The 18,253-nt window shown below is 47.7% G+C and overlaps 1 protein-coding gene across 2 annotated transcripts in view; it reads left to right on the top strand.

Moving 5' to 3' along the window:
• JADE1 (jade family PHD finger 1) overlaps positions 1 to 18,253 on the top strand; it is an 81,872-nt gene that overhangs the window by 40,439 nt on the left and 23,180 nt on the right. Inside the window, exons 1-2 of one of the 2 annotated variants that reach the window (XM_088527665.1) lie at positions 3,627 to 3,648; positions 12,966 to 13,043. In XM_088527665.1, the coding sequence (XP_088383791.1) occupies positions 12,992 to 13,043 (52 nt within the window). In that variant the 5' untranslated portion in view covers positions 3,627 to 3,648; positions 12,966 to 12,991. Of the gene's footprint in view, positions 1 to 3,626; positions 3,649 to 12,965; positions 13,044 to 18,253 lie in introns of those variants that run through there. The other variant, XM_088527666.1, reaches the window with a different exon arrangement.

Raw genomic sequence — 18,253 nt, 5'->3', positions numbered from 1 at the left:
TCACAGTAGTTAAAAATCCTGCACTTGTGTAATTTGTAAGTGAAATATTTTGACTCATGCATAGGTAAATCTATTTTTTCCCTGCTCATGTGGGTAGTCCAAATGAAAAGGGACTTGAGCAGCATTTGGCCACCTGTGCATCTGTCTTATCTCTCTGCAGTCTACGCATCTATCACAGAAGAGGGGAAAGCTCTGTTGCAGTTACTACTGCTGAAGTTTGGGTGCAAGCTGAGATCTTGGTGCTGCTGGTTTGGGTCAGATCTTCCCTCTGGGTTACTAATCTTGGATAAACAAAGGGAGAAAATGGAAGTAAAAATTATTTAAAAATGAGACTAAAAGAGCAAAAGGAGAGGCCAGAGTTGTAAGTGATGCTAGTATAACAGTGGGCAGAAACTCAAGTTTATTAGCTCTGCCTTCGTGTGGGATGAGATTATCCAAGGATTAACATGAAGGTTTTCAGGCATGAAGAGAGTAACTGGTATTATCAAATAAAGAATGAAATGCAGGAGAAAATGCGAGTGAGAAGATTTTAGCAGATACTGCTGCAGCTGCAGCCCACTAAAGCCCACAGCAAATGTGCTGGAAAACCACATCTTCCTTCTCTCTTTGGCTTTGTGCATCTGCCCAGAAATCAGAGGAAGGAATTAAGCAACTATATAAACAATGAAAGTTTTATATGTAATTTAGTATGGATTGAATATACCTAACAAAACAACTTGCAGAAGGGAGCAGGAGTTCTGCATGTTAGTACAAAACCTAACTTCAGAACTGATAGGTCTTGCACCTGGAATGAATGCCAGTTCCTACAGAAAAGGCACACAGCCTTATCAACATATGAGATTTTATTGTAAGAAAATGCAATCTTCTGAGTGGTTGAATATCCATTCAGCTTGAAGGCTCAAATTCTGGTCCCACTGATGCTTGTGGGAAAAACTTACAGTGACTCTAATTCTAGAAGATTTTACCAATCATCTTGAAATTTAGCCAGTAGAGGGGCTAAAGGGCAGCAGAAAACTACTGTGAAGTTTTGTTGGTCCTTCTCTTTTAAAAAGAGTCAGGCCTCAGTCAGATTTTAACAGAATTACAATTTTTTTTTCCCTCTAAGTTGCTTGCTTTTACCATCCTCCTCTGTTTCATGGCAGGCAGCCTGCCTGGTGTGGCAGGCTGAGCTAAACCCTAATTTTGGAGAGAAGCAGGTGGGGAGCTCTCCTGCAGCCCGTTCTGGGGGCTCAGTGGGTGTCTTAAGCCACTAAAGCCATTTCTGCAGTGAACAGCTCACTGCTTAGATCCCTTTTCTGAGCCCTGTTTTGTACTAATGATAAGAGAGAGGCTTATCCTGGTAGGCTTTATTATATTCTTTCCTTTCTGACCATAGCTACAGTAGTGTAAAACTTTATACCTGAATGTTAGGCAGGTATAGTAACCTTCTCTTTGTAATGTGTTTTCCGGGATACACGTTATTCTTGTAGCCACCCCTACAATTTTTCAGTATTCTTTTATAAAGTATTAACACATTGTTCCAGATTAACAGGCAGAGACAAATTTGCATCTTTATTCAGCATTACCTTCTTCATAAGGACTGGACTAGCTGTGTGTATAATGCAGAGATTGAAAAAGCATTTTTAGTCACTACTTTCTAAAATGCAGCCCACTGTTTTGCAGACATTTGGTTTTTTGTTCTTACATGTAAGGCCTTGCATAACTTGCAGGAGAAATGTTTCCTCAAATATGATGCATAAGTTAAACTTGGCTATGTACACAAAGGAAAACCAATTAAAGAAAAACAAAAACATAGTCTTAGATCCAAGGAGCTTGAGACAGGATAGTTTTTTTAGCTTTTCTCCGAAGAAATTAGAGCATCTTGACATTTAAGGTTTTCCTAGACGCCAGTTCGGAGCTTTCTTTGAAAGCACTCAGAAAGCTGGGACAGATGACACTGCCCATGATTCTTCAGTCTTTTACAATGACTGAACTTCTAAAAAACAAAAATAAAAAAAAATACACACATATATTATATCAACAGTATATGCATAACATATATGTTATAGAGGTGCATACCTCTATTTCAAACAGCCCAGTGGCAATAGCTTTTCTATTCTTGGTTACTACTTCCTCAGTAATAGTGCATGATCCCCCAAAGGGCTTGGAGACCACGGAGTAAAAAAAATCACTAATCCCTATTTTTTTATGCTATAGCACAGCAGTGGGCATACACTGCTTAGCAATGCAGATCAACAGATTCTCCCGTCTGTGACTCTTCCTTTTGGGAGTACTGGAAATTAATGCTTTGGGCAGGTTTCTGGAATTTCAGGAGAAAGACAATAGGTGAGGTGAATGTTGTTCTGGCAGTTAAGTGGTCTATTTATCAAGGAGGAAGATCTGACATTTCCCAGGGATGATCGCGCCTGCCTAGAGGGTACACCATGAGTGGAAAAATTTAAGGCTCTGAGCCAGCAAATGTGAATGACATCAGTGCAACTTGCAGCTAAACTGCTGACGGGCAGGAAGCTGCTCTCATAGGTACCTTTACAGGTCCGGACCCCAAGTTAAGTGCAGGAGAAAGTAGAGGATGTGTTTTGTGGGGTTTTTGTTTCGTTTACTTTCATGGAGATTTAAATAAGAGGAATAGTTCAGACACTAAAATCTGAAGGTGCTTCAAGTTGTTCTGAGAAATCGAAAAGGTGATTGTCCTATTTTACAGATTTTTTTTTTTTTTTTTGGCGGGGGGGGGAATGGTATTTTTGTAGTAAGCTGCAAGTTTGGGGGATGTGTATCCATGTGAGCGCTGTTTCAAAGCCGGTGAAGATGGCAGCACCAACAACTTGCTGTACATGGATGTGCAGCTGCTGGCTCCCCTGCTGACAGACACCGCTGTGGGGTGTTTGCACACGCTGGGGACGGGTTAGCACTGATAGCCTGGGTTTTGTGCCTGAGGGTTTCTGTGTCGCCTCTTCTCCGTGGTGCTTCGTGCCTCGTCCTGCCTTTGCCCAGGCACCCTGTCCAACAGGGAGCCCTCCTCCACCTGGGGAGACTCGTGGGCTGGGGTGTTTTATCTGACAAGGAAAAAATCGGCATCCAGGTACACTGTTTCTGGTAAGCGAAGCTCCGTGTGCCATTCGGTGGCGATTTACGACGATCCCGTTTCCCGCTAGAGAAAGGGGAAGCGAGCCGCAGGGGCTCCTTGTGGCGTTTAAAGGCAAAGCAGCCACGCGCGGCGGGCACGGTGTTTAAAGGCAAAGCAGCCACGCGCGGGGGCACCGCGGGCGACGGGCCGGGCCGGGGCGCCCGCAGCGGGGCGGCCCGCGAAGAGTTAAGGGCGGCGCTGGCGCTGCTGCCGCCGCCTCCCCGCGCCGCGTTACATTATTATTATTATCCTCCCCCCCTCGCTTTCCTTCCAGTTTTGGCAGGGGATTAAAGTAGCTCCCCCCTGTGGCAGCAGTGACCCAGAAACGAGTTTGATGCACGGAGTCCTTCCTCCATAACAAGTCCAAACGTCAGTCAGAGGGAGCCCGCGGCCGTGCCCGTGTGTGCGCGCGGCGCGGGGCGCCGCTCTCCGCGCTCCGCCGCGCCGGACCCATGAGGCGGCCCCGCGCAGGGGCAGCCCGGCCGCGCCGCCCGCCCTCGCCGCCGCCGCGCCGCCGCCAGCAGGTAACCGTGCCCGCCGCCGCGGGGGCCGCCGCGGGAGCCGCCAGCACAGCCATATTTGATGTGTTTTCCCGTCGCTCCGGAGGCGGCGAGAGAGCAGCTTCGTGCCGAAGGTCGCTGCCTAGTGGAAATAAGATAGTACGTCATTAACATGGCGCCAAAAGCCGCGCCGCGCGGCCAGGGGAGGGAGGCGGCCGAGTTGCGGCTCCGCTATCCCACGAGCAACTTGTGCCGCGCTGGGGCAGGCGGGCGGAGGGGGGCGAGGCTGCTTTGCCTTTTTTTTTTTTTTTTGGCGTACGTGTATGCTGTGGTTTTGGTGGTGCTGGCGGCTGCGGTGGTTCTGCCGCGGCACATGAGCCGCCCCCTGCCCGGCCGGGCGGCCCGCGTCGCCCTCGCGGGGAAGTAGCGCCGGAGCAACTTGCTAGACAGATGGCAGCGGCAGGTCCTTTGCAGCTGGAGATGTCGAGGAAGAGGGCGGCAGGGAGGGCTGCGTCGCGGGGAGCCATGGCCGGTGTCTGTCACCGTAGCGCCCACATGGCCGAAACGCCGAGGGCGGGAGGGAGCGCTTGGGGTGGGGGAGAGTGTTGGCGTGCGGCGCGGCCGGGCGCCCGCCTCCCCCCAGCCACGCTCGGCTTGTGCTTGCAGTAAAAAAAAAGAAATGCTTGGAAAGCATAAAAAATGCTCATCGGTGAAATTAAGCAGAAGTTGCCTCTTTTTTTTTCCCCCGAAGGCGGGAGCCGCAGGCGGTCAAGGCGAGAGCTCGCTGCCCGCGGGAGGCTGCGCCGGCGGCTGCTCGGGTGGTCTCTTATCGCGGCTGCTTTGGGTGCCCCCCTCCCCTCTCCTGCCGCCCTCGGAGCGAGCGCGCGGTGCCCGCTCCTGGAGAGCAAGTTGCGGGCGCCGCGAGGCGCACGTGTCCCACACGGCGGCAGCGGCCGCGCGCGGGGGCGCAGCAGGTGCACGGCGGCCCTGCGCCCGCCCCCTCGCCCCCGCCGCGCTGCGCAGTTCAAAGGCGAGCGGGGAAAGTTTGGCGGGCGGCGGCGCCCGGCACGGGTGGGCTCCGCGCTGCGCCTTGCGGCTCCCGGGCGGCGGCCGCGCGTCCCCGTTCGGAGGCGTGCGAGTGAGGCGGGAGGCGAACGCGCCGAGTCGCTCCGGCGGGAGAGCCCGGGGGCGTTTATAGCCGCTCCGTCTCCCAGGGGCTTGGCGAGCGCGGCGGCTCCGGGCCGCGCCGTTGCCGAGCGTTATCTCTGTGTAACGGTCCCGGCGCGGTTACTGCCCTTGCCCGAAGGAGACAAAGCGGCCCCGTGGCGCTCGGAGCGGGGCTGCTGCCCCGCGAGATTCCCGCTAGTGTGGGGCGCTCGGCGGTGCCGGGTGGTTGTTTGTTTGCACCGCCTGCTGGTTGCCTTCCTGTGACAAGAGGTGATACACAGTTTCCAGAACTGTCTGGGAGTGGGAGGAGAGACAGACACAGAAAACGAGCCGAAGTCTCCGCGCTCCCGCTGCTGCTGCTCAATCCGCGAAACCGCCGTCCCGCTCTTCCCTCCCCATCCACCTCCCTTCCCCTCCCCCTCCGCCGTTGCAGCGCGGGGATGGGAGGGTGGAGCGGCAGCTTTGGGCAGTGACAGGGATTTGGGCGAGAGGCGGCGGCGGAGCCGCCGGGGGCACCAAGTTTGATTCGCAGCCGGGGCCGAGCGGATTGGAGCGGCAGGGAGGAGCGGCCGCGGGAGCCGGGAGCAGCGGCATCAGCAGGGGCGGGAGCGGGGGGGTGCTTTCAAATGGAGACTGGTCGCGGCGCTGCTGCCCAGGAAGGTGCCACCCCCGCGGCGGCACCGGTGCAGGGAGGCGCCTCCGTCTCCTTGCCTCTGGCCGTGGCTTGGCGGCGTGAGGAGCCCTGGGCGCTGACACTAACGGTCGCCGCTAACGGTTGCCGCTAAAGCTTGCCGCTAACGGCCGCCGCTAGCGGCTGGCGCGGACTGGCGCCCTGGGCGGGAGGCGCCGCTTTTGAAGTGGCGCCTCCGCGCAGCGAGGGCCCGTCGTGCGCCGTGGGCGCCGCTCAGCGCCCCGAGGCGGCCGCGTCGCTCCCGGCCGCGTGTCCTCCCCGCCTGGCGGCGGCGGCTCCGTCCCAGCGGCCGTCGGGGAGGCGTTAGGGAGACCCCGGCCGCTGGCACCTGCCATCGGCCGTGTGGCCGCACGCAGGCGTCCGAAATACATAGAGACATCTTCCTTTTGGAGAGCTGCTGGATAGGATTAGAAACCGCGATACTGCTTAACAGCACGTTTTAGTTGACATTTTAATTTCGGTACCGGAGGATGCTTTTATGCTAGTCGTCGTCGTCTTTTTTTTTTTTTTTTTTTTTTCCCTGCATAGAAAGGTTTAACTGCGATTTGGAATACTTTCCTTTTTAAGCAGACTCTGCCCTTTAAATAAGTCAGAGGCTGCCCACGCTTGCAAACCAAAAGCCTTCATAAAAGTTATGACAAAATGTGCTTGTTTTGATTCTATTTCTAGAAGTTTCTCACACACAGTGGGATATTGTTGAAACAAGGGTTGTATGATCTAGTGGCAGGCTTTTCCTGCTGACTGCAGATACCCCTCTCCCTGCTTTCAGGCGATGCTTAATACATATGTTTAAAATAAAATAATAATAATAAAGCCCTTTCCCCTCACAGCTGCAGATTTCCCTTTCAACTTCTCTGTTTTCATTCCCAGTTTGCAACATACAATAAAAAAGCTTCTGAATATTTGCTCAAATATTTTCTCCGTGTGGTTAGTGCTGCGTCTTTGTGCTCCCGTTTTCTGCAGGGATTGCCCACGCTGACAGCTTTTTTTCTAGACGGGAGAGATGGAGTGTAACGGGAGCTGGGGTGACTACATTAATTTGTAGAGCCCAATTTATCATCGCTTGATGCTTTGGGCAGTCGCACCAGCACAGCCAGGGACTAAAGGTCTGCGGCCGCCCGGGTCACAAGGCAGCGCCGAGAGCTGCCCTCGCGCAGGTGCCCACGGGCACCGAGGAGCGCCTGCGGCTGGCAGCGCAGCTGGTGCTTCTGCCTTTCCTTGCGACGTAGGGATGCCCAAGTCAGGAGCAGCAGGCCTGCTGTGGAACGCTCTTGCCCTTGCAACATGCTTTGTTGTTGTTCTTTCAGGAGACCTTGAGGACTTTTTCTCCACGTTTAAGGTCTGCAGTGGCCTGTCCCACCAAGTTGTCTTTCATTTAAAATCAAAATACGAACTCCTCCTTTGGTGAGCAGTCAAAACTCCAGTTAAAAAAAAAAGTCAGAAGTAGAAGCTTCTAAGTAGGTTTTAACAGTATAGCTTATTTTTGAGATAATTCTATCTTTTTCCTCTGGGCATCGAAGTAAAAAAAATTGCAGTGTTTTCTTGCCATTTCTGGTGTCAGTTGGTGAAGAGTGACGTGGTGTGATAAACAGGCTCCTCAAAGAGTGTAGTAGTAGCAGCCAAATGTTTTCATCTACTATCCAGTTGTTTGAGATCATGTTATACTTTCCTTCCATTTGTGCAGAAAGTGTTTTGAAGTGCTCTCTCATGTACTGGAGATAATTAGGTCTCAGTCTCGCTGCAGTTAGAGGGTTTCTTTTCAGGAAAGGCCAGTTTTTCAGTTTGTCTTCAGGGTGTGCATCTGTCATAATTCCGCTTTCTTCCCATTCTGTCTCTGCAGCTGCTCACTGCAGTTTATTACAGTGACACCCATTAACACTGTTAAAGTTAATTGTCTGTCAGAGTTTGAATTATAAACCCTTCTTACCCAGAGGTTTATGCAGTCGTTACAAATACGCTAATAAGAACTGTGCTGTATAAAATCTTTGACCTGAGGATGTGTGTTTTTCTAATAGAACTATTAAAAATCTGGTTCTGTTCAGGTATTACCAGAACACAGATTTTGACATGCTTTGCATCTTCCTCTTCGACCATCTATCTACTTCAGGTTGAGTTCTGTGGGAAAAAAAAGAGTATGCCATATTATTTACTGTGGAGTGGTAGCATAGAAATGCTTTATAATGTGCTTTATATTGCACATGAGTGTATGTGTGTGCACAGGCCCATTTTTATGGGGTAGTGCCTGGAGTTCTGCTCTGAGGAAGGTAAGAAGGGTTCGGATGGTGTCCGTACATATCTGGGCAACTCCTGGGCTGCAGTGTGGGAGGGGGGAGAAGAAGTAAAAGGAATGATTTTGGCACTGGTGGACAATGTAATTTTTGTTGCTTAATGGTTCTTTTAGTCTCTTGCAGAGCTTGTAGATGAGAAGCATGGTAATTCCTATTGGTAAGCGTTGTGGATTTGCTGTCGCATTGCTGATTCTAACCCGCTGCACATACCAGTAACACTGGGAAGTTGGCAGAAACATCCGTGCTCCTAACTATATCTAGCTAGTTATGTAGAGTGAGATATTCGTTGCTGGCTTCTGCAAGGATATTATATGCAAATCCAGATCTTATTTTAGAGTCTGACATTGATTCTGGATTATCATCCAGTAATTTTATTTCTGCAGCATTTTATGAATATATCTTGAAAAGGGATTACTACTCTCCCTCAAAAATACATTTAAGTAGAAGAAACGTTTTAGGCCTTGTGATTTTGTTCTTAAAAATGATCTGAATATTGCAAGCTGTAAAATGCAAGTCCGTAGTTAAGTTTGTATGTTCAAAGCGTGTCCATAACCAGTGAACAAAGACCAGAGCTTAACTTTTGGAGCCAATGTGCTAAAAAATCATGGTCTCTGTTCCATCCAACAATTCTTTGCTGTGATGTGACTGTGGGAAGCACTCTTAGATGCTTTGTCCACCCTTGGGAAATGAGGTGGTGCCGCCAGCAGAGTCATGACTGTGTCCGTAAACCTGTCTTCGACTGAAGGCTGGCATTTGCCTCCATCCAATTTCTCTTCCTCCTCCCCTTAATAAATATTATGGCCCTCGGAAGAAATAACTATCATCCTGCTGTGCGTCAGTTGGTCTGCCTGATTTCCTAACAGATGCTTTTAACATGAGGAAAAAACAACAACAACAAAAAAATCATGTTTTAAGAAAATGGAGCTGAAGTGTGGTACAAAAGTTGGAAGATTCTCGTGGGATTGAACCCAGGTTGTTCCTTGCAGGCTGCACTAGAAGGGCCCTTGCTGTGTCGCAGCTGGAGGAGAAGGTGGAATGAGAGGGAAAATTCATACCCGAAGGCTTGATTGGAGGGCTCCTGTGTTACTTCCAATGGTAGCAAGTGTCAAAGTATATTTATGGCAACGTGTGTGAGGTACCCATGTCAGTGAGACACTGGGGAGCATTTGACGTGTGTGACCAGCAGTCACTTGGGAGCTCACGGACCTTGCTGCTTTTAGAGTGTTGGGCAACCTATGGGCAAATGCCCATGCAGAGCTGGTGTGACAGTGTGGGGAAAATGTGCAAGAGATGCTGCTCACGATAGAAAACATGTAGGGATGCTTGCTGCTTGGCTGGCTGCTTCAGAGAAGTTTTCCAGTTTGCAAAACAGAGGCTTGGGAAGTGTGACGTGTGGGAGCAATGAATGTTTTGTGGGCTCTGGAGGACCAGACAGCGGTTTTGTGGTCGCATGCGGTGGGGGAGAGTTGGTCGCGGTGACCGGGGGGGGCTCTCCCTGCCCTGCAAAAGTTGCAGGCTGAGTCGTGTAGCTCTTACTTCCCTCTTGTAATGAGTCTTAAAAATTAGCTTGAAGTTTTCACTCTTTGCATGTACTGTGCTTGCATGTGAATTTGCTTTGCTTACACACGTAAGGATCTTGGCCAATTTGTCCCGTTAAAGTGATTGTGGTGTAGTCAGTCTGGATGATCCCGCCTTTGCTTCTGAGCTAGGGAAATTGTCAGGCTTTGTTCTATTTCAGAATGCGCTTTAATGAGATCAGGGGTGGATCAGATGTAGTGTGTAGGCACCTGAGTGTATTAAGTGTATATCAAAATAAAAGCAAGTGAGAAATACTCCGATTTTTTGTGAACGTTCAGACTGAGAATTTTAAAGGAATTAAATGTTGCAGGCACTTGAATCCCTGGTTAGGAAAGAGAATGAGATAAGCAACTGTATTGAGAAGAAAAGTGTGATAGCTTTCTCATTCTGCCTTTTATTTTTAGGTAAGGGCGTCACAAGCGGGAAGGAGCTACTATAGCTTGTTCTCTCTTGAAAGTGAAGAAGCTGCAGAATGTGTATGTACGTGGTCAAATGCGGAAAGGAAAGAAAAAAGTGTGCACGTTTAAGATGCACTGAACATCACTATCAGTACCTTGCCCTTATTTTTTAAAACAGGTCTTGTGTGTCTTAAGGTATCTAATAGAAATTTATCGTCTTTGACAGCATGCTGTGAAAATCAGAGGCACTGATGCCCTTACGAGCAGCTGTATTTCAGTCACTAGGGTTGTAAGATAGTGACAACACTATTCTAGTGTTACCTGTAAAATATATTTTAAACATAGGCATGAACATCTGATGGGAATGGTTTAAAATGATTTTAGATGTTGAAACATGCTGTTTTAGTGCTTTTAATGATAAAACTCGTAGTGGGTTAATCTTCCAAGATTTGGGACTTAGTCTGAGCAGATGAATATTGCTTTTCCATCAGTGATTTTGCTCCATGTAAACTCAAATTAGGTTCAAAGATGGGAGAACGAGATCTCTAGACTTCAACTCCTCTTTCACGTGCGTCTGTAAAAGATATTTGCATAAGCTTCATCAAATTGTGTTTTTCTTTTAACGTTACTCTTGATGGCCCAGGCTTTTCAATGTGGCCAACTGCAGAAACGTAGCTGAGTGGAAAACTGTATTACCTGCCTTACCTAATCTGTATGCCAGGGTTCCCAGTTTGGCTTCTCCGTCCTCCTGACTGACTAAACTTGAGTGTTTGAACTGGACGGTGTTGATACCATCCTCTCCTTTGAACAACAAACAAGATTTTATTATTATTATTATTATTATTATTATTATTAAGATTTGAGAGAAGCTTCTGAACTTTCCTCGTTTCATGGATTTACAGAAGCATGGCTAAGAGAAGATGAATTCAGAATACACTCTTAAACATGCGTCGGGCCAGGATTTTTAATTTACTTCCTTGTTAATCTTGAGTTTATGGAGATTAGTGGATCACAGTGCATATTTGTTGTGTTTGCTTCTGGGTGCAGTATACTTTTCAGACCACGTGGGAATGAATCAAGAAGTGAGGAGTGTGAGCAGGAGTGCATAATCTAAATTTCTGAGGTTTTTTTTTTTCTCGCTATCCTCTTTGTTCATGGGAGATATTTCCGTTTAAGTACATGTTCGTTTTATTGTTATTTTTTCGTTCAGTTACAGAAAAAAGTTCTGAACAACTAGAAAAAGTACCTTCAGGAACAGGCATTTATTCCCCTGGCTTAGGCCTTGTAGCAGCCGGTCTGTTTTTCTGTTCCTGTTCTAATCCTGTTTTGGATCTGAATGTTGTTTTTCTGACTGGCTGTATCAAAACTTGACTCTGAAGTGACTTCATTTATACAAAATCTGAATTCAGATTTTGTGGGTTGGGTTTGGTATATATATTTATTTATTGGCAGCATATCTGTTCATCATACCTGCAAAGTTGTGGTTTACTTCAAAGCTGTTCCTTTGAAATATATATATATATATATATATATATATATATGTATAAAAGCATGCTAAGGAGATGGCCATTGATGCTTTTTTTTTTTTGGTGTCAGAATGAAAGGTCATGGCGAAGTGAACCACTTACCTTTAGTGAGCAAACATTTGCGACTCGAAATGTTTAGGTGTTTCAGGCAGAGGCGTCTTCATTCCCACTCTGGGAAGTTGGTCTCTGCGAGAACCCTCTACCCCTGCAATTTTCATGTGTAAGATTAAAAATGAGGAAATCTCCCAATGCACAGGTTGTTACGATGATACGGAGTTCACTGGAAACATAAGAGTCTTTGTTTCAGTTGCTTGTGATCTGCTAGTGATACTAAAAATGAAATCCTTTAAAAAAATGCTTCTTCCCTTTTATATGTGTATTTTTTCTAGTAGCAGGTGCTGTTGTGCTTTTATAGGGAATAGTGGTAGTCTGCAGGCCTTTCTCCTCCTTGCCTTCGAAATTAATCCTCTAAATGTTGCAGACACCATCAGGTTTACTACAGTTCAGCTGTATTCAGGGAGAATGTGGTTCAAGTGGTTAAATGTGAACTGAAGGGGGATCAATTAAGAGAGTTTTGCCTAAAGGTTTCTAGGAAATCCCAAGTCACATGGAAATGAAGAGGTTAGATATTCAGCAGCAACCTAGAAGCAAAACCAGTTTGGCACCTGACGTCCAAATCTGCACCCCACAGGCACCTGTGGGGCTTTGCTGCTAACAGAGCACCTAGCCCGTTTGTCACCACAGTTGATAATGTGGCAAGCGGAGACCCGGGGGAGTAGATGTGCAACCCGGAGTCCTTGTCAGTTTAACTTAGGCTGGACATGCCTTTCTGTGCTTGCCTTGTCATGTTGTTTCTGCTCTTTAGCTTCTGCTTTTTAGTGGCTTTTTACGTGTAGATGCACACTAGCAATTTTCCACTTTCTGAAGCTTCCTGAATTTAGTTTCATCCCAAGAGAGAATACATGTGAATATACCAGCAGCCTGTGGAGAGCTGACAAAAACACAGAAGTTTTCACCTTTACATCGCTGCTTCTTGCACCGTAGGACTCAGTACTGCTGGAAGTCGTCAGCTTTGGCAGCTCAGAGGGGTGTCTGTGTAGTCAGTTCTGGGTCTGACTCCTTCTGAGCAGTTGGTTTTAGGCAGGGCAATAGAAATACACCTGTAGGGAGAAGTGACTCTTGCTTTAGACGTGGTGCCACCCAGGACATGTTTGGTTAGTCTGGGAAAACTTGCCTGCTTTTCCCCCACCCAGAAAGTGGAAGACTTTTATCTTTGATTTCATAATCTGGCACTTTGCACAGGAATAAAATTGTTCCAAGAACATATTAGCCAGAGTAAATATTTACAGAGGCAGTGAAAAATGTTTTTGTACTGCAAATATAGTGTCAGAATGGACAGGGGAAGTTAAACCCGTTTACGGCAGATATTTAGTTATTTTTTTAAGTCCTCAGAGAGCAAAATGTGCCGTTGTCCTGGGGTGAAAGCAGTGGTGGGGTTGTCACGGTACCCTCTGATCCTGTTTACACCTGCTCATGTGATGACTGCCCAATTAAGCACTGTAGAGATATTTGCTGTTCCTGTTTCAGACGCCGTTTAGAGTTGTTTGTTTTCCTCTGTGTGCCATCAGAAGCACAGCTCGATGGCTGCATGTTACGGGCACCGTGGGCTAAGCGCTGTGTTCTTGCTTTGCAGGCCGCCGGCTGCTTCCCGTGGCGATCATGAAACGGCGCCGGCTCCCCAGCAGCAGCGAGGACTCCGACGACAATGGCAGTAAGTGCTGCTCTCTTGCAGGGCGCGCGAGGCTGCGCCTGTGAAGCACCTTTCCCTGCACTGGGATGCGCAACGGGCGTCTTGCCTAGTGGCTGGGCCCTTTGAAATCTGTGTTGGAAGGAACCACTTTTGAGCTCCCTTGCTCAGAGGGCAGGTGGATTCGGGGTCCTCCAGGGTTTACCGTTCACTGAGCAGTGTGGTTATCGTTAATACGATAAAACAAGAAAAAAAAAGTCTCTTTTTCCTCTTTTAAAACTCCTGTTGTAAGCAGCATCATTTATCCTTACAAGGACCAAATCCATGTTGGGCACATGGTAACACTGTCCACAGCTCAATATTTAATAGAAGTTTGCATTAGGATTTCAGATTTGCTTCAGTGTTCTCATTCTCTCTAGTGCGATGGAAAGGTGTGTCGCTTTAAACTTAATAAGGAAAGATTGGCAGTGCTTAAAAGTTGCTCCTTTTGTTTGACAGTTATCTCAGTCAAGGAATAACATTCAACAGTTTGCTGTGATTAAGGAATTTGAATAGATACTTATTTCTCCATTTGAACTATCTCTTTCTTTGACATAACTGACACTGAGCTGTGTAAAATGTACTTCTTGTGCTTGGATTCCAGGGAAATGATAGTCTTTCATGTGAAAAAGGAGAAAAAAAAAAGGCAGCGTGGGAAATGTGCCAAGGTGTTTTATTTGCTCAAACAGGCAAGCTGATTGTACATGACAACAGTGCAACTTGGCCAGTTGTCAGAGACATTCTCTTGTTTTTAATCTGATCTATGTGCATGCACATCTCCTGGGACCAAAGTTGTTGCATAAGTTTAAAATATGGTATTTGGCAAAATCTGCAATTTTGTTGTTGTTGCTTTTTTGATAGCTCAGTCAGGAACGTAGTAGAAAATGATGAGGGAGATTTTTCCAGGCGCTTTGGAAGGCCTTGCTCTTGGGTACGTGGCTGCTGTGCTGCGCTGCAGCCCTGTGAGGGCTTCACCTGAGAACTACATTGCTTGTGATGCCAAAGTGCATCCTGGCTGTGCGGGAGCCTGCTCGGGTAGCTCGAATGGACACCCTCCCTGGGGAAGCTGCTGCTGCTGCTGAGAGGCCAGTGTGGTGAAAGGGCTGGAGCAGGTGAGAGCTAGTGAGTTGATTAGGAGCTCAGCCAAGTGCAAGGACTGAGCAAAGGCTACTAAGGATGTGTGGGATTTCGCTTGTGCTTGGAGAAATACCTGCAGCCAGGAGGTTTGAAAGAAAACCCCGAAATGTAACCCATTTTTCCAGGTTAGGCTATTTGTTTGGGTTACCAAAATTGAAATTGGTGTATTTCTCCAAAAGTGAAGTGTACTGTGCTTTGTTTCTTCCGCAGAAGAGATCAAAATGTGTGTGTCTACTTGAAAAATATGCAAGTAGCAGCAAATGCAATGTCTTTCATTTGAATTTTGCTTCACTGTTTTTTTTCACTCTCTTTTGTATAGCTTTATATAGCTTATAATTTAAAGCAAGGAAATAATTACTTATTGGTAACCATTATGTTTATAACAAGTTGATTAACAAATCTGAATAAGTAGCTATTGGATAAATTAGATAGCAAAAACCCAATTAAATTTTAAAGTATTATTTGCAATATACATTACTTGCCTTTCAATTACACATTTTTCCCCCCCTCGGCTTAATTCCCCTTTTTCCCTTTTTTTTATGAAATTACGGGGCAAACTCAGATACAAGTCCCTGCGTATTCCTTACTTTACTGCACAAGTACCCCAAAAGTTTGAGGGTTATTAATGCAAGGGTGCAATGTTAGCATCTCCAAGGCGCTTTCTCATTCACGCCTCCGTGAGAGCAGTGTGTGATGTTCAGGCCCTGTTCTTCCACTCGCCTCACGTTAGCCTTTTTTCCACAACGTGCCAGTAGTTCTTTATAGCTATATTTGAATGCCAAGATTCTCCCTGTATGGGTTTCATCTTCCCTTAATCTTCTCTTGTCTTTGAAATTACTGGTTACTCTCCCTCTGTTAATTTCTGTATGGAGATCCGTAATTATTCTATCAATAGTGTCTCATTCACTGTGCGTGATACTAGTGTAATGCAAGGGAACCAAAGTCTTTTGCCTGGGGAAAAAATATATATATATATATTTCTGTGAATTTCTGGCCTCGCTGTTGAAGTGTTTAAGCTTTCCACCAGCTATTTTTCCCTCTCAGAGATTCCTGGAGGCAGAAGACAATTAAATAGACTATTTTGAGCACTTCAAACAGCTGCCTTCTAATTGAAAAGCTGAAATTTAATCAGCACTTGGTGGAAATCCTGTGGCCTACCATGTGCCTCTCCTCAACGAGGCCCAGCACGGAGACGGCCCGTGCGCTGCCCGCGCTCCGCGTGGCCGGCGAGCATCCCGGCTCGCGCGTGGCCCGCGGGGTGAGGCTGGCGTGCCCGCCGCGCCGTCGCTTCCCCTCTGCAGCAGGGCTCGCATGCTGTGCCCAAGTGTACTGACCCGAGCAAGATGCTGGAGTAAGGGTGGCTATTGCTTGTTGTCTCAGTAGGTAATATGCTTAGCTAAAAGCTTTGCAGCCTAAAGAGAGGCTCTCGCTTTTCTGATTCCTTCGAGGACAAGGCCCCCTGACTTGATCTTCCTAAAAGCTGTTTGCAAACTTGGTGCCCCCCAAAATGTTACCTTTGTTCCTGCAACTTGACTACTGCAGGTTGGTCAGTTATGTCACCATAAAATCAGACATCCTGGGCAGCGTGCTCAGGGTGACCCTGCTTGTGCAGGGAGGATTGGACTAGATGATCTCCAGAGGTCCCTTCCAACCTCAACCATTCTGTGATTCTGTGATCTCAGTCTAGGTCTGATCTTTAGATCATCCGGCATGAGGCCAAAATAGCAGTGAGCAAGAGATGCCGATGGAAGTGGTGCACAGCAGTACTGCCATCATTCCCTAGATAGCACAGTATTTTCTGGTAGATTTCAGTTTCTGAAATTGTAGGTCACTTTTGAACATTTTATCCATAAAATATAATTGAGTGAAAAATGGCTGCAGGCGTAGTTCTGAATTGTGAACCTCCTTGTAAATACAGAGAGATGGTATTGGAAAAGGCTTGGGAAGGCAGTAGGATTATTGGCACCTCAAAGTAATCTTTTTTTGTTGTCTGGCAGCTTGTTCGTTCCTCTCCCTCTACAGATAATGTATTACAGCAGCTATCATAGACATTAATATTAGCTAGGCCCTTTATAAAAAGCCTTGTGATGTATGTGACATCTTCTTCAAAACTTGTTTTTAGTAAATTCATAATCTTTACCTCCAGCTCAGTTACATCCTTGCGTGGCTGGTGCATGGCTTGCATGACTGGCCAGCGCTTTTAGAGCCATTCTTGTTACGTTGCATTTCAGCTTGCTTCTCCATGGCAGAGCTCCTTCTCTCTGTGGTGCCAGGTCTCATGCTCATTAAGCATTAGTTTTGAAGCCTTTTTATCTTTTCTGTTTCGTGTTTTTGGCTTTGTTGGTCTGCAGATCTGCAAAGGTGGTCTGTGGTGAATGTCCCTTTTCCTCTGTTCCCTGGTCAGTTGTGCAGCAGTTTCCCTTGGCAGCTTTGGAGTGTCCGTTTTGTGCAGAATTGCTTGGACGCTTGGAGAGATCGTGTTTGAGACAAGGCTTGAGCCTCAGGCAGGTGTGTTGTGGGGAGCTTGGCTGAAATCCAGACCCCCTTGGATGTCAATGACAGTTTGAGCCCTGTTTTCAATGAGCAAGGAATTTGGAGCGTGATTTTTTCACACGTACTTGCTCCCACAGAGCCTCTTGCTTTATTTGTGGAGGATTTGCCAATTCATCATATTCTTCCATCCAGAGTGTCTGAAAGAAGAGCTGGAGACATAGATGAAAAATACTTCCAGGTTTTACAAGGTTTCCCATCACTTCAGAGAAATGAAATATTTAATACATAGGGACTATGGAGTATAGCTCTGCAATTTACATGGACTCTTATTCTACCATTGTTAAACAAATGTTGTTTTAAAGGTAAACATCTTTTGGCAATACCCGTTGCGTTGACTGAATGACATAGATTTATGAAGTGCTTTTCATCCCAGTGGGTTCCCAGTGTTTGAGACGCATCTCAAGAGCGCTTAGCAGAGGTTGCTGAGTTCATCAAGCGAGGTATGGACGTCATTTACAGCGGGCTTGCAGCCGTCGCTGGCCCGAAATGAGACAGTTACTTAGCAGAGCATGGAACCCTGTGTGGCCTTTTGTGAAAAGGAAGTGAAGAGCATTTTCTTTATGTTTTTTTCCCGCTCAATTGAAGTGACTGGTAGATGAAGGATGGTTTTTCTACAGCTGAATGTAATGTAATTACAGTGCTGGAGTTTGGACAGAGCAGCAGGTTTAGCAGTCGCTGCCGCGCTCCTGAAGGAGGATGACGGGATCTGAAGCGATGACAAATGGTCAGCGCTTGGATCCTACCCGAAGGTTAGGTTCACTGGGGCAGGGAATGAGCTTTCAGGGAAGCATCTGTTACGCTTCTGAGCGTGCTGAGAGACTAGTTTGAAAGACATATCTGGGCTGCCAGGGTATTGTGTTGGTGGAAGAAACATGACATAATCATCACCTTTTTGCAGAGGCCCATATTTCTTTCCAAGACTCCCTCTATCAAGAAGAGCTCACTCCACCCAAGTTGCGAGGCCTGGCAGGCTCGCGTGGCGTCGGCCTGGGAAGCTGCCTTGGGAGATGCTCACATGAACTTGAGCCTGTCCCGAAGCCTGCGCGAAGCCCAGGGTGCTGTTTGGCTAGAGCTGAGCTGCAAGGGGGAGCGGTGGGCTGGGGCCGGAGCGACGCTTGCGGCTGGCCGTGCCGAGTAAGACGGGTCTGGGAGTCTCTGCCCGCTGGCGGCGTGCTGTGCACCCGGCAGTGCTGTGCACCCGGCAGCGCGTGGCCGGGTGCGCGTGCTGTGTGACCCCTGAAGGGGGGCTTGCAGGGGCTCAGGGCGTCCCGTGACAGGCGCAGGGCAAGCGCGTGGTGCGGGGGGCCGTGCGGCCGGGCCGCGTGCATCCACTGCGGGTGGCTCTGGCACCTGGCAAGCGGCGCTTCAGTTCGTGAGGAGCATCAGCAGTGATGGGGTAAAAGGCAGCTGCTTCTTCTGTTTTGATCTGGAGCGAGATCATTGCGTAATAATCCCCCCTTATGTAAGGGGAAGAGGAGATTAGACAGGCAGCTCCTCCAGCAGCA

This window comes from Tinamus guttatus, unplaced genomic scaffold (genome assembly GCF_059628265.1).
Source record: "Tinamus guttatus ecotype Peru unplaced genomic scaffold, ASM5962826v1 Tinamus_guttatus_pri_ptg000288l, whole genome shotgun sequence".
NCBI lineage: Eukaryota > Metazoa > Chordata > Aves > Tinamiformes > Tinamidae > Tinamus > Tinamus guttatus.
This window is presented reverse-complemented; position numbering and strand designations above follow the sequence as displayed.